This window comes from Orcinus orca, chromosome 16 (genome assembly GCF_937001465.1).
Source record: "Orcinus orca chromosome 16, mOrcOrc1.1, whole genome shotgun sequence".
NCBI lineage: Eukaryota > Metazoa > Chordata > Mammalia > Artiodactyla > Delphinidae > Orcinus > Orcinus orca.
Window position 1 is genome coordinate 25,271,193 of NC_064574.1, and position 16,327 is coordinate 25,287,519.

General features: G+C 34.5%; 2 protein-coding genes across 5 annotated transcripts in view; one reads left to right on the forward strand and one right to left on the reverse strand.

Annotated features, from left to right (window-relative positions):
• Positions 1 to 16,327, forward strand: part of PXMP4 (peroxisomal membrane protein 4) — a 772,061-nt gene that overhangs the window by 57,881 nt on the left and 697,853 nt on the right. The window lies entirely within an intron of this gene.
• The window catches only part of ITCH (itchy E3 ubiquitin protein ligase), a 180,536-nt gene that overhangs the window by 54,264 nt on the left and 109,945 nt on the right, over positions 1 to 16,327 (reverse strand). For 3 of the 4 annotated variants that reach the window (XM_049698921.1, XM_049698922.1, XM_004272743.4), the window contains 4 exons: positions 11,839 to 11,980; positions 9,353 to 9,477; positions 8,317 to 8,454; positions 1,034 to 1,079 (listed from right to left, as the gene is read on the reverse strand). In XM_049698921.1, the coding sequence (XP_049554878.1) occupies positions 1,034 to 1,079; positions 8,317 to 8,454; positions 9,353 to 9,477; positions 11,839 to 11,980 (451 nt within the window). Of the gene's footprint in view, positions 1 to 1,033; positions 1,080 to 3,185; positions 4,357 to 8,316; positions 8,455 to 9,352; positions 9,478 to 11,838; positions 11,981 to 16,327 lie in introns of those variants that run through there. The other variant, XM_049698923.1, reaches the window with a different exon arrangement.

Here is a 16,327-nt window from a genome sequence, read left to right on the forward strand (position 1 = left end):
ACTGAGGGGAGGGGGAGGTTTTGCCTTGTTCACATGCCTTGTAGTTATGAAGTCTGCAAACAAAAGCAAGGGATTCACCACCATGATTGTTGTGTAGCAACATTTAAACAGCATTTGACAGTTTACAAAATGTTTTTCAAACCCATCATCTCAGAGGTATGCTCTCTGGAAAAAGCTAATGCAAAGGAATTCATGCTTAACACAAAAAAACATGCTCAAAGATTAGTCTGGCAGTCTCATAAACCTAGAAGACATTGTTCCTCAGATTATTTGTGAACAATGATTCACTTGGGAAAATGTAAAGCATTGATTAAATAAATGGCATGAAGCCAGGGCTCTAGCAATGCCTTTGCAAGAAACTTACAGCCGTCTAGAGTAGTTTCATAAAGTATTATAAGAGAGATTTTGCAAAAAAGAAATGAGAGTGGCAAAACAGAACCTTTCAATGCACTATAAAATTCTACTACATTCTCACTTATTAATGCAAAAGTATGGGTTTATTAGGCAAAAGAGAAGTTATTTGACCAAAGAAATCTGAAGTATTAAAACATCTTTATGAGGGAAATTTCATGACTTCAAAAAAACTATGAAACAGAAAAATAAAAAGAAACACAAGAGGCATAAGTTGTCTTCCAGTCTACAGACAGTTATTAATTTTAAAAACCTTTTCTATTGCTTTTTAATCCCAGTGAGAAAAATTATAGCCCAGCTTTCCTAGAAAAGAAAATAGCCCAATGATGACCCTGGGATTCTGAACTTTCCTACCTTTGGAAAAGTGCCAACATATTCACTTTTCTATAAGCTGAAGAAGTATTAGCGTTTGGGTATCTCTGGCCTACTCTAGAGAACTGCAGTCATATAAGCTTAGGGTCTTGAATTTTCCATAAATATTTCCTTTCTTACCTTGAGCCCTGAAATTTTTGATACTCATTTTTATATCAATCTGAATTTAAAAGTTTTGACTAAAATGAAACTTATTCATTCTCCCTTGTTTCTTTCTGCATTCTGTGGTATGTAATAAGTGAACTCTTACCTTGTTTCATCCTTGGGTCTGGAGCCATCATCATTCTGTGAAGCACCTTTAACAATAAAAGTTGTACAGAAAACGAGTTTCAGAAAGTGGTTTGCACCTTTTTCTTAAACATGCTATGTAAACAAAACCTTTCACCAAATCTTTCTAGTAAAGAATATACTGGAACAGAGTTAAAGTCCAACATGATATTTAAAAGGAAAATATGATAAATGTTCTTGTGATTGAGAAGTTTTACCAAAATTTTGTGCAAATGATTATTATGTGTAAGAGATGTTAATTAGTCAAGGTATATTACTCATATGCTGCTTCTGCCTTGTTTGAAATATGTCACGCTTGATTCTAATTCAAATGTATTTTAGTCATCTTTTGGGGAGGAGTCAACTACCTCTCCAAAAAAGTGCTGATTACCAGCAGGACGATAATAAAATAGATTCTGAAAAACAGTATATAGAGAAGTTTAAAAAACTATGAAATGCAAAAAGAACTCAAGTTTAACAGTCTAGGTCCGTTTAGCTAAAGAATAATAGTCCCTAAATACAGTCTCTAGTTTCAAACAGTGAAATCACTATATTACTCCAAAGCATAATTAATGAACTAATTCATTAAAAAGATGCTGAGACACCACTATATTACTACTATATCATACTCAGAAAGGTTGGCAAGTGTCTTATCTAGAAATGTTACATTTTAAAAAAATGGTACAGGTAGATAGATAAAATGTGGTATACCTATGCAATGGAAAATTATTCAATAATAAAAAGGAACAAACTACTGAAATACGCTATGTCACTGATAAACCTGAAAAGACATTATGCTAAGTGAAAGAAGCCTGACACAAAGACTACATATTGTTATGATTCCATTTACATAAAATGTCCAGCAAAGATGAATTTTTAGAGACAGAAAATAGATTAGTGGTTGCTCTAGGCTAGAGGTCAAAATGGGATTTCCTGTGAATAAGCAGGAGGGATCTTACTAGCGAATGAAAATGTTCTAAATCTGATTTACAGTAAATTATTAGATCACTCATTAAATTACTAAAAATCATTAAATTAACACACTTGAAATAGGTAAATTTTATGAAATATAAAATACATGCCAATAAAGCTGTTAAAAATGGTTTTAAAGAACACAGTACAATGAAATACATTTTGGCTGAAAACGGTACGCTTCAATTTTATAAGAATTATTTTTATATGGAATATATTCCCCTAAAATAGCTGATAAATGACATAAATGAAATCAGAAAACCAAAACAAAATATCATAAATTAAATCAATCAGTGTTCCATTATTTTTCGAAAAATAAGAAGATAATTTGAAATAATCCATTTAACTCTACCAATAATTGCTACTTCTAAACTTTATCATTTACTACAGTGAAGCACAGTACATATTTAATGACATGGACTGAGGCCAGACTGCCTGGGTGTGTATTCTAGGTTCAACATGTACTAACTTTGTGACCTTAGAGGAATACTATTGATTTTCCTGTGCCTTTTACCTCGTGTATAAAATGGGAACAATAATGAATGATGCCTACTTTCATAGAACAGTTATGAAAATTAAACGTTTAGAACAGTGCCCAGCACATATAAGCACGCCATAAATATTAACTATTATTGTTTCCTGACATTTACATTTCAAAGTTCGAACAAGGATTATTTTTGTTCAATCTTTTATTTCACTTCAACACAGAGTAAAGCCATAACTATGAAATTTATGACATTATTTAGATCTAATCTTGTGCTTTCAACAAGAGAATAGTTAAAAAATATAAATCTATCCAACACTTATACAATGAATGTCCAAGAAGAGGAAAAAGGCTGTACTTAAGTTGGCATTTTATAAACATACTGCTGTTTAAAAGTATTCCCAATCCAAATTTCCTCCAAAAAAATAAAAACCTTATCAGATTTCTAAATACACATTTTATCCAGAGGACACTTTGTTAGAAGATCAACAAAGATCTCTTCTATTCTACTGAAAAGGATCCTCCTGCCACAGAAGAACCAGCTTTTAGATGAAGCAATTTAACACACTATTTCTACTACTTGGGTGCCTAGCAATCTCAAAAGCAAAATGAACAAACAAGTGAACTGATATGAGAGCAAGAGCAGGGTGCAGTAAGCAAATGTGAAAGACAGTTTTACCCTGAGGGCTCTGAGGTGGATCAGAAACAAGGTGAGGGGGCTGAACCAGAGACATCCACATTAGGCTGGGGATCCTGGAAAGGAGCTGAAGTATTCCCAGGTAGGTGACACATCCGGCACTAACAGAAGCAAAAGAAATTTTCTCTGGCCAAAGAATCCCCAACTTATTAGGCCCTTAAGATTCCCCCAGACTAAGATCAAATATAAACTGGCAATCAAAGAGCCATAACATATAAGAAAACAAGCCTCAATGAAGGAGAGTCAAAACATTTATATCCCCAAATATTTCTGATACTGGAATTTTCAAATGGAGAATATAAAAAACCTACTCATCAAAAGAAAACTAACAAGCAAGAAATAAGAAACTATCAAAAACAAGCATCAGCAATTCCACTCCTAGGTATATATCCAAGACATGCACAAAGAAACTTGGACACAAATGTTTATAGCAGCATTATTTATAATTCATTAATAGCCAAAAGGTGGAAATAAGGCAAATGTCCATCAGTGGACAAATGGATAAAAAAAAATTGTGGCATATATACACACAATGAAATATTATCCAGGGAATTCCCTGGCAGACCAATGGTTAGGACTCTGCGCTCTCACTGCTGTGGCCCAGGTTCAATCCCTGGTCGGGGAACTGAGATCCCACAAGAGATGCAGTGTGGCCAAAACAAACAAACAAACAAAACTAATATGCTAAGCAAAAGAATCCAGACACAAAAGGTCACATACTCTATGATTCCTTTTTTATGATACACTCAGAAAAGGTAAATCCATAGAGACATACCAGTGGTTACCAGGAGATGGAGGGGAGGGGGAATAGGGACTGGTTACTTAACGGATAATGGTTTGGTTTTGGGGGGTGATGAAAAAGTTTTGAAATGAGAGGTAGTGGATACACATCACTGTGAATACACTAAATGGAAATGAATTGTACACTTTATAAGGTTAAGTATCTATTTTGTAAATTTCATCAAAATTAAAAGAATAACAAAAAAGAGGCATATTTGAAGAAACAATAAATGTTGTAAAGCTGAAAATGCACTTGTGTCATATCCTAGGAATCCCACTCCCAAGTATACAGCCTACAAAGACCCTTCAACCTATGTACCAGGAGACATATATAAATACAAAAATGTTCAATGTATCACTTATGTTCATTATGGCAAAAAACTGGAAAGAGTCCAAATGTCCTTTGACATAAAAATGGATAAACTGGGGCTTCCCTGGTGGCGCAGTGGTTGAGAGTCCGCCTGCCGATGCAGGGGACACGGGTTCGTGCCCCAGTCCGGGAAGATCCCACATGCTGCGGAGTGGCTAGGCCCGTGAGCCATGGCCATTGAGCCTGCACGTCCGGAGCCTGTGCTCCGCAACGGGAGAGGCCACAACAGTGAGAGGCCTGCGTACCGCAAAAAAAAAAAAAAAAAAAAGGATAAACTGTGGTATATTCACCCAATGGATTATTATACAGCCATGAAAATAAGTGAGTTACAGACACAAAATGGATAAATCTTAAAAGGCAACACTGATATTTTCATAGAGCGCAAAAGGACACATGCATATGTGAAAAAAATTTAAAGCAAGGAAATGATAAATTCAAAGTTCAGAACAGTGATTATCTCTAGGAAAAAGACAAGGATTGATATAGGGAGGAGAACACGGGTGGATGCAATGATATTGTTCATATTCTAATTCTTAAGATCACACCCGGGTCCCTGGCAGTGAGTGCACCAAGTCCTATCCACTGGACCACCAGGGAATTCCCAATACTTCCATTTTTAAAGTAGCACTGATAAAGATTAAAAAAAGTAAGTGTGTAAAGGAAGTTTTGCTGGCTTTTTTGTGATGTTAGTTAATATTCTGAGCAAACATTTAAAATAATCAATCAAATATAAGTCAAATTTTTAAAAATACCATTACAGCAAAGTTTCTCTCTATAAAATAATTAGTTGGTACCCAGACCCAGTGGAGGGATAGCAATTTCAAATAATATTTGGTATAGCAAAAAACTTCATCTAGTTTCTTAGAATTTATTTTACTGAAAAGAAACATTATAATCACAAATGAAAATGACTATTTACCCTAAAATCAAAAGAAACCACAAAAACTAGAGTTTAATGAGAAAGACTGGGAAAGAATGAGATAAAACCAAAACAAAATGGAACATACACAATAAGAACCGGAGGTCACATATGCCAACAACTATCCCCAAATTAATTTTAAATACATTTCCAGAGCATCCATGGTAAAGAATAAAGATCTTTACAAGAATATGTTCCTATTTTATTATCATAAATTTAAAAGTAAAATAGACTTTTATTTCTCTTTAGGAAAACTAATGCCTTTGATGATGATACTTTTCAGTGTTTCTTGTTGAATGCCATATTTGGGAAGACAGGTGTTAAACTAACAATCAACCACCACCACCCACCCAAGAAGTCAAAATACATGAATGGGAAGTTCTTGCAGAAATGAACAACTACCTACTCTCAATTTATTAGGTTAATTTAGATCTGAGAGCTACAGTAAGTCTACCTAACTAGCAAATTAAATAAAGTCTTCTTCTTCCCAAAGACTCATAAAAGCAGATTAACTCTGTACTTAAGAAAATGAAAACATCAAGACAAATTATGTAATTACTTCCTAAACAGAAAAATAAGGAAGAGTATCAAAGAAAATGTTACAAATGACACTCTCAGTTGGGATATTAAACTTGTTCCCTGAGTGAAGACAGTGGTAGGGGAGGTAGAACGGGAACATAAAGCTCTCTGGTTTTTAAATAAAGCTTGAAGTGGGAAGAACAAACAAACATAGTGAGTAAAATCTGTTTCACCTGAAAAAGAGTTTACTTATATAACTGCCATTTTTAGAAAATTTATCCACCAAAAAGAATGAAAATTTTATCTACCAAAAAAATGAAAATTTAACTATCAAAAGAGATAATGCTATCTATCTTATTAGAAAAATCTTCGCAGTATATCTAAATATATAACAAGCTATTATTTGGTGACTTTTAATACCAAAATTCAGACAGATCTTTTTATAAGCATTATTTTTAAATTAACCAAAAATATTAAAGTCTAAAATCCCATGAGTTCTTCCACAAAAACTTTTTTGTGTTTTAATTAATTTTTTATTGGAGTATGGTTGATTTAAAATGTTGTATTAGTTTTTGCTGTACAGCAAAGCCACAAAAACTTGACTGAACACACAGAGGGGAAAAAAACACTAAAACTCTGTAACGTTAGAAAAATATTAGAATACAAAAGAAACCAACCAAACAATGCTCAGATGACAGAAATTCAATTTTAGCGCTAAACTCTAATTTTCATTTCTGGCTTATAGTTAATGGAATCAATCAAAAAACAATACAAGTGAAGTTCCCACCACAGATGCTTGTGGACTTAATTGGGTTTTCTTTGCTTACTTATAACAACTCATGATTTCATTTAAAGTTCCTAAGTTTTTAACTGTGAAATGGAAAGTATATTGAAAAGAAAAGGAAACCAACAAATATTTGTGTTTCAATCTTGACTCTGCATCGCACTTGTTGGTGTGATACGGGACATACTATTTAAACTCTCAGAGCCTCACTTTCTTTTATATGCAGAATGTCTTACAAAATTGTGATGGTTAAATGAATATATATGTAAACACACCAACACAGTGCCTGGCACATGGTAAACATTAAACAAATGGCAGCTACTGTATGTGGCAACTCTAGCCCTAAAATCCACTGTGACTTCCCAGTTAAAACCTCTCTTTACTTCAAAGAATGAGATTAAATTCTGTCAATTACTTTCCTACTTGAGTCAAAAACTGGTTACATAGAAATGTCCACTTCTGTAGGAAACAAACAGTAAAGTCATAAGTATAATATGCAGTTTAGAGTCTACTCTGAAATATGAAGGCTGACATGCTTTACTTTTGTTAATTATTAAATATTCTGCATTAGTAGCAGTTTCAATTTGTAGGAAAAAAAACTTAGGAAGCTATAAATACTGAGGTTTTAGAGCCGTTTAACAATATAACTTAACTTTTATTACCTTCAGGAATTCCAATTTATAGAAAAATGTAACTATTACAGAGTTCCTGTGAATAACAGTCAATTACAATGAACATGTCAACTCTGAAGCAGTATAACGAATTCAGAAGTTTCTTTCCACCCTCATTAACCCCAAAGAACCAAACTGGAAGACACACCAGGACTATCTTAAAGGTTCTGCTATTAAAAAGGGTCATGAGTTAGAAAGGAAGTAGGAAGTCTTCCAAAGTAGGAACAGAAGTACAGCAGCACCTGACAACTGCAAAATGTTTCATAAGGCAGTTTCTAAGTAAACAAAAAGATCTTTGTCAGACTAATCAAGGAGACCATTAATACGTGCTTTGTCTTGGGGCCTCTACAATCTGTGTTTCAAGTGAAAATACACTTATTAGCACATTAATAACGGTTGGAAATATCTAAAGGGAATCCACTGAGAAGTGGTTTTAATTAAGCATGCTAGCTGTGCAGGCACTGACTCAGGTGCTAGCCAACTTCTTTTAATTACAGCTCATATTTATTTCCTTTAACAAACACGAGTAAATCATAAACTGTAAAATATATCAGCATACATATAAAGAATTGGTTCTGTCATTATTATAACTCAAAGACATCTCAATAAATGTAGCCTACAAAAATGGAAGAGGAATGGCAAATGGATTCCAGCTTGTTACTGGCTTGTCTGGTACAGTACTAAGAAGGATTTCGAGTCAAATTTAAACTCAATCAGACACTGCTACAGAGAGTAAACTATGTCTGCCATTAGCACTGGAGAAGGTGTAGCATCAAATGTGTCATACTAACTGCCACTGTTGGCCTACAGAACGGACACTTTATAAATCAATTCATCACTCATAGGGCCAACTGTGATATGGCTTTTACTTGGCTAGCTTTTCAACCTATAGAAAAATGTTTTCCTCATAGAAACAATGCACTAAAAGTTTAAAATGAAAAATGTCTCTTTCTAAAAAGGAAATAAAATAATTTCTTTAATGTGGAAAAGAACAGCAATAATTACAACATACTACAGTGGCTAATGTAAGAGGAATCATTAAAGACCCTATATAATAAGTGATTACTCACTTTCTGAACATGTAGTTTCACCATTAGCAACAACTTCAGACTCTAGCTGCAGCCCATCAAGACAAACCGACAAATCTCCTATTGTCTCTGTTGGTTCTTTGTCACCTACAAGCTGTAAAGTCACAACTACTTCCTCAACTGGAAGAGAATAAAATTATAGAAAATGGTCACTTTTTTTCCTTTAAGTCTTAACTGTTGAAAACAAAATTGTCAGAAAAACTTTACATTTATGTGTACACAATTTGTTTTAATACACTTCACCCAAGGTTTCAGGCCTTTTGATACCAAAAACATTTTAAAAATAGAACAAAATTTCCTAATGGTTAATATCCACAATGTAAGATACTAAATAGCTTAATCATCTCACTTATTATATTCATTCTCTTTTACAAAATGAGCCAGCAGGACAACTAAGACTACTCAGCAATATATGCCTGACTTACATTGACTGAAAACATAATTTAAGAATGAATTTTCATCTCGTAAATCCTAAATGAGAAATAAAATCCTTTGAAGTATGTTTTAGATACTCAAGGGATTAAATGTTTTAAAATCATGATATATTAATTAAAATAAGCATGTTTCAAGTTTTTATGTATCTATAAGTATATATAGATATCTAAAGATAGAGATATACATGTATAAATAAAACCACAACCATCTAAAATGAGGAAGTTTTTAAAATAAGCATTCGAAAAGGAAATGTCAAAATATTAACCACATTTGTCTCTCTGTAGTGAGATTACATTTTTCCTTCAGCTCTGCTCTATATTTTTGTTTTCCATAATTGAGTATATAGCCTTCAATAAATACCTATTTACTAAATAAATATTTATTTAAAATATCAGATCCAAAATGAATGGCCAAACCACGGTTACTCAGAATGCATTAAACAGTTCAAGATTCATCTCCCTATTAATATCATAACCAAGTAAACCTAAAAACAAATAGTGAACATAGTTTCTTCACATTTGGCACATGAATTTCTTGCAGAAAAACAAAAGCTGAGCATATTCTATTGTTTTTACATACATACGTTTCATATTGTTTGACTTTAATGTTTCATAGATATCTAATGCAGCAGTTCCCAACAAAACATCAGATTTCAATGTCTGGTGACTCCACACACGAAAATGTAATTTACTCACAGGGGTGACGATACTACAGGTGAAAAAAAAGGTGAAAAATAATGTCCTTACATATCACAACAAGATTGTAAATAAATTATAATTAAAATCTTCTCACTGCACACCTTACAGTTTACCGTATAACCAATACTGCCTATGGCCATCTTCACTTGTCACTGAACTATAGGGGCAATTTCATGCATGTATATCATCAACAAAAGTAAAAGTGCTCACCATGCTACAAACTGTTGAAAAATCAGTTTTACTTTCGTAGTACAAAAAAGTTAATTAATTAAATCCTTATTTTATGTCAGGTAGTATGCTGAGCTTAGGATTATTTCGTTTAATCTTCACAGCAACCCTGAGATGAGAATTACCACTCCCATCTTCAGATATAGAAGCTGATATTCAGAGAGGTTAAGCAAATTGCCCAAGATCACACAGCCACTCGGTGGCAGACTGTGAACAAAAATCTGTCATTAAAATTTATACTAAGAAGTTTCTTGGTCAGCTACTTAATGATTTGAGGATTATATTACCCCAAGTTTCACACTGTTAGAGGCAAAGTGTCCGGGAAAACTGTCAAATAAAGACTCTTCCAGACCTTGCTAAATGCCAATACAGAATAGAAATCTGAATTTGCAATAAACTGTATAAAAACTATTTCAATTAGAAAAACAGGAACACTATATAACCTACCGGGGATGGAATAAAAGAGTTAGTAAATTTAATTTTATATTGAGGTCTACTCTAAATTATTTCAATTCAAATCTTGAGAGAAGTCTGCAAAGCCTACTACCCAACAATGGAAGCTGTGTTAAAATTGCAGCCCAATCTGCTGCAACTTAAAAATTCAGAAGATCTTGGGCTATGTTCCCCCGAACATCTGGACTTAAGAATAACACTACCATATAGGGCTACAAGGAGAGTTTCTTTTTTCTTAACTTTTAAACCAGTAAGGAGTTCATGTCGTTATCGGCTCAAGAGCCCTAAAGTACATTTATTGTGAGCACAGATAGTTGGTAGAAAGTAGATGAGTATTCAGTCTATTATTCTGAACATCTCCAGTCGCTAATAGAGGCTGTGGCCTTTTGAAGATTTGTTTTTTTAAAAAATGTTACTCACATATTGTTTAATTTAGATCAAATCTCCAATGGGGCACTAATTAAAAATGAAGTCTAAGAAACGATGTTGAAATAAATACAGCTGAGGAACATTAGAATGATACTTCTGCAAATAGGTTTCAAGATGACCTTCAGTAAATTCTTAAGTTTCATTCATTTGCTCAAAATCATAAAGTACATCAAGATGCCCTACAACTTCAAAAATCCATGTTAAACAATAATATAGGTTTAGCTAATCTGTTTTGTCATTTATTAGGAATAAATACTGTCCACATAAGCATGTATATCATGTGAAGAGAAGAGCTTATCATTTCAAATGTCTCATCTCACCATTTAGAAATAAAACTTTTTTTAGTTACAGGTTTGTTTCTCTAAGAGAAAAAATGCAAGAATTCCAAATGTTAGGTAATGAAAGCAATCTGTCTATATTTGATGAGATAACAACTGGTTATATTTTGAACTACACTTTAATATACAAACCAAATACATTATATTATTTAAAAATCCATTTGTTGGTAAATCATACATTTGCTTCCATTTTAGTAGAAAAATTAAAATTAACCTATAATTCCCTTCCTACCAACATCCGAGGCCTCGTCAATAAGTGTTGAAATTGAGCTACATCCTACTTCTATGAATTCGAATGACAGATTAAAAACACAAACATATAGACATATGCACAGGGATGTATATTGCAACACTGTCTAATAGCACAACATTAGAAACCAACCGATCAATAGGGAACTAGTAAAATTAATCACAGTCCATCTATATTAAAGAATATTACATAGCTATATAAGGGATATTAGACCCATACGTACTCAACGATAAAGGATGCTACGTATGTTAAGTATAAAATGTATAGCATAATTTTTTTTAAAGGAAAAAAACCCCTGTGTAGGTTCTATGTGGGCACTGTAATTTTAAAAAACACAAACTATTTTTAAAAATTAAATTAAAAAAATAAAGTGAGCTACCCATAGCCCTCTATTTCAAACCTAAATTAAGGAAAGAGCTGCTAATCTTTCTAGGCCAGTGACCCTGGGATCTCCCAGCTACTTTTCAGCGGCAACAATGCAATGAAAAGGAGAGACTGGGAAAACAAATAATTAAAGAGAAAGGAGACTAGGAGGAGGAGTCCTAAGAACAGGGGAATAAGAGGGGGAAAAAAAGAGAGGAGGAACAAAGAAAAAAGTGAGAAACTTTTTTAAAGCTGCATTTCTGCTCACCTACTAAACAAAATACACCATAGAAAATACTTTCAAACCTACACTGTAAGAGGTTGCTTCCATTTGGGACTGTTCGTATTGTTGCATTTTTCTGTCTTCTTTGACTGTCCATCTACTGTGACTTCCACATAAGGACTTGGCCCAAACCAATTCTTTTTATTTTCTTTAAGTTTCGCTGAAATGACTAAGTAAAATAAAATAGAAAATATTTCAATATTCGAGATGTTAGTTCATCCTTCAAATCGATTTAATTTCATAAAGGTTAAACACAGCATTATTATTTTTACTCAGAGAAGCAGTTTGCTCTAAAATATTCACAAATTTTATTCACATATAACCTTTGTATTTCTTCCCATCATATTAAAAAATATAGGACTTCCCCACACCATCCAACCAAATTCCCATCAGTAGACCCCCCCCCAACTGTCAGTATCAACAGTCCCAGAAATCTTGAGGTCAATTAAAAAGTACACTGACAAACTTGGTAAACAAATATTTGAATGCCTACCATGTTATCAGATATTGCTCTAAACTGTGGACAGAGCAGTTTACAATTAGAGATAAGTCCTTGTGATGAAAAACAGCCTAATGTGGCAGAGTATGACTTGGCAGTAAAGAAGTCTTCTAAGGAAGTACTTTTAAGCAACCATCTAAATGACAAGGAGCTATCCATGTGAAGATTGAAGGTAGGAAGAAGAGAAAATTCCAGACAGAGGTACGAAAGCTTGGCATACCTGAGGAAAAGTATAGCAAACAGGGAAAAATGGTAAATGAGATAAGATCACATTTAGCTTTGTAAGCCAAGATAAGGAATTTGGATTTTATTCTAAGCATTCTAGAAAGCCAATGGAAGAAGAGAGTTACAAACTAAGATTATTTTTAGCATCTCATATATCTCTCATTATCTTAGCAAGAGCTTCTTACATCCTTAGCCTTCACCCTTGAGTTAGTCACTTTTGCCATGAAATAGCCTTGTCCAAGCATTGTGTGGAAGGTACGAAGAGTAGATTCAAATCTAGTAGAGCACCCCCTGGTTCCCACAGGAGACAACTCACTAGTCCCCTATAAATGAGACGATCACAGGCAAGGAAATACTCTACCACCTGGATATATACTCCAACAGCAAAGTTCAGAGAATGCCAGTGCCCTTCAAGACTAATGGGCCCTTGTGAGTTGCTAGAAAAGTTTATATAGCAGCTACCCAAGAAGCTCAATATACAGACCAACACATAGACAGTCTGGGTACCCTAGCAGGCACAGTTCCAGGTGGCGGCCCTGAATCTCCCAACTTCATGTTTATCAAATACTTTTGTCCTTTTATGCTTAAGAGGCTGCTAGAGCCATCTAATTAAGAGACGACAGTAGTATGGACTAGGGTGGTAAACATGGATATGGGGAGGAATAAGCATTTTCTAAGGAGAACCAACAGGATTAGATTTCATGAGTGAGTTAGGGGAAAGAAGCAAGGATAACTCCCAGGTTTCTGGCATGAATAACTGGATAGAAGGCGCTATCATTTAATAAGATGGAAAAGATCTGGGAAAGCACAAGTTTGAGAAGGGTAGAATGGGCAGGAAATCAAGCGTATTATAAAGAATATATAAAATTTGAGATGCTCATGAGACATCTAGGTAGAAACACTAAGTAAAATGTCTTTCAGAACAGAAAATACTCAAGTGGGGATCAGACCTATCTCTGACTAATATGTACTATAAAGCCCTATCACTTAATACAAAGCCTAATTTAATCACAGGATTGACAAAGAAAAATATAAAATCCCTATTTTTAATACATTTCTGGTCTGAGAAAAGGTAAAACAGCCCACACACTCATGCATAAGCTCATTTTATTTCAGGGGATCTTGTGATCCTCTAAAACTGATTAAACCTAGAACAAAGAGCAATGCAGGCCTGACAGGGAGGAAACTACCTGCCCTTAGTGGCTTTTTAGGATTCAAACTTTTGAAAGCTGTTTTGCCAAGTACTCCCATCCAACCCCACTAGAGCCATTTTAGGAAACTTTAAATGGGAAAATAAAGAGTCAGGGAAACCAACACCAACTGTGAGTGTTTACTATGTCTGGCACTTAAAGACTGTCATTTCGATACACAGAACTATTCTGTGAGATAGGTATTATCATCTTAATTTTTATACATAAAAAAAAACAAGCTCAACAAAATTTAAAAGTTTACCCAAGGATCATGGCAAAGCCTGGACAGGAGAAATTATTTAAGTGTTCAAATCTCAAAGCTTATATTGCATAAAACTTTCATTACAGTCCTAATATTCTAAAATAGATCAATGTACTACTTCCTAAAATTTAAATTCCCATAGTAAATTAAAGGAATTAAAAAACTGTAAATTATAAACTGGAAGAAAAGGAATCAGAAAAATATCATCTGTCACCTGGGCTACTCCAAGAGGCCTCTAACAACTGTCTGTTTTTACTCTCACTTCTCTAACGCAATCTCTCACAGCTACCAGAATTATCTTCCTAGAACAGATGTGATGTCAATACTTTTCAGTGATTTGCTAATGCCTGCAAAATGAAGTTTAAACTCTTCTGGGGCATTTTACACTGCTTACTCTGTACGTTTACAGCCTCTTCCTATACCAAACTCCACCCAGGCCCGTGGTAGTCTAACCACTCTTAGCTGTTTGCTGTCCCTCCCAAGTGCCTAGTACTTTCATGCCTCATACGTGCTACCCCCTCCACTTATGATCCTTCTTCCTGTTCACCCAATAAAATCCTACTTCTTGACAGACAAATACCCCCCTCTCTTTGACCGGATGGTTCTTTAAACCTAGTAAGTCAAACCATTCCTGTTCTATGCCCCCACAGCATTTTCCTATTTATATATGGCTCCTACAGCTTTCTATTCTGTCTTAGTTCTTAGTAAGTTTATCAGTTCTTACTTGTTTAACTCACTCTGTAATCCCCTTCATGGCAAGGTTATAACCATTCTTTATAACTCGTAGAGCACTTAGTGATTTAAACCTGACAGGCGTTTAATACATTTGTTGAACCAAATGATTAGCCATGGTAGAAAACAAGTTGCCCTGCTTTATAGTTACTTACACACACACACACACACACACACACACACACACAAAATCTATTGCATATGATTTCATGGTACTTATTAATGTTCTTCTGATTCTTCTGTTCTGAAGGTCAACATTTTCACCCGACTGATTCTTCATCCTACCTCTCCAACACAAAATTAAAATCCTGACAATTTAAAGAAAGTAGAAGTAAATCCTTAGCTTATCCAATTTATTTTGTGAATCAGGAGGCTATAATGAACAAGGTAAAACAAACAGGGGTGCTGAGGCCAGGTATGATGAGCAGTATGATGAACTGATAAGAGATAAAACCAGTTAAAGCAAGTGCTACCTCTGTGGTCAGAAGTCATGAGAGGCTACATGAGGTCTCTGTAGCAGAACTATGTCTTGGCTGGGCAGAACTGGATATAAACTTTTGACTTTAAAGTATGAAGGACTCTCCTGGTCTCTAAGCATTGGGAGCTAAATATACGGTGTTCTAGTAAATTTGGGGAAATGGAGTAATGTTTAATTTCAATTTGTAATAACTAAAATAAGATGGTTTCTCTTCCTCAAATGATGAGTTTTGAGTAAGGATTGAGACTAAAAAATTTCTAGGAAATACCAAAGAATTTATTTTGCCCACGTAAGTATAATGCTAGCACACAGCAAGCATCAAAACACAGATAAGCTCAGTAATAATATCGGAAGTTATGTACAGAACATAATTAAACAGGAAATGGCTAAAGACAGGGAAGGATGTAAGAAAACAGACTTATGTCCAAAGTAAAGGACCCAGACCATGGAATTGGAGATAAAGAATAAAGAATGATCCAGAAAATGCAAGAGTAAAAATCAGTGGAACCTGGGACTTCCCTGATGGCGCAGTGGTTAAGAATCCACCTGCCAATGCAGGGGACACAGGTTCGCACCCTGGTCTAGGAAGATCCCACAAGCCACAGAGCAACTAAACCCGTGCACCACAACTACTGAGCCCGCATGCCACAACTACTGAAGCCTGCGCGCCTAGAGCCCGTGCTCCACAACAAGAGAAGCCATCGCAATGAGAAGCCCACGCACCTCAACAAAGAGTACCCCCTGCTCACCACAACTAGAGAAAGCCCGCGCACAGCAACGAAGACACAACACAGCCAAAAATAAAAATAATAAATTTTAAAAAAAACCACACACACATGAAGTTCTCTAAACAATCCACTTATCAACAGTACTATCATTTAATATTTTAAAACTGTTTTGCTACAACTTATAATACGTGTCATTTCTCTGAAATAAATTTTCTACTTGCCCTCATCTGGTAAGGGGCAGCAATTAGCAAACATACATTGTAAACAAATAATGTATGCATACATGTGTGTGATGTACGTATGTAAGAGTTAAAGAAATAAATTTGAGCAGAACCACAGAGTAACCTTTTAACTTTTGACCCTAAATTTCCCTATGAGTCTTTTACACCAACTTTTTTTTAA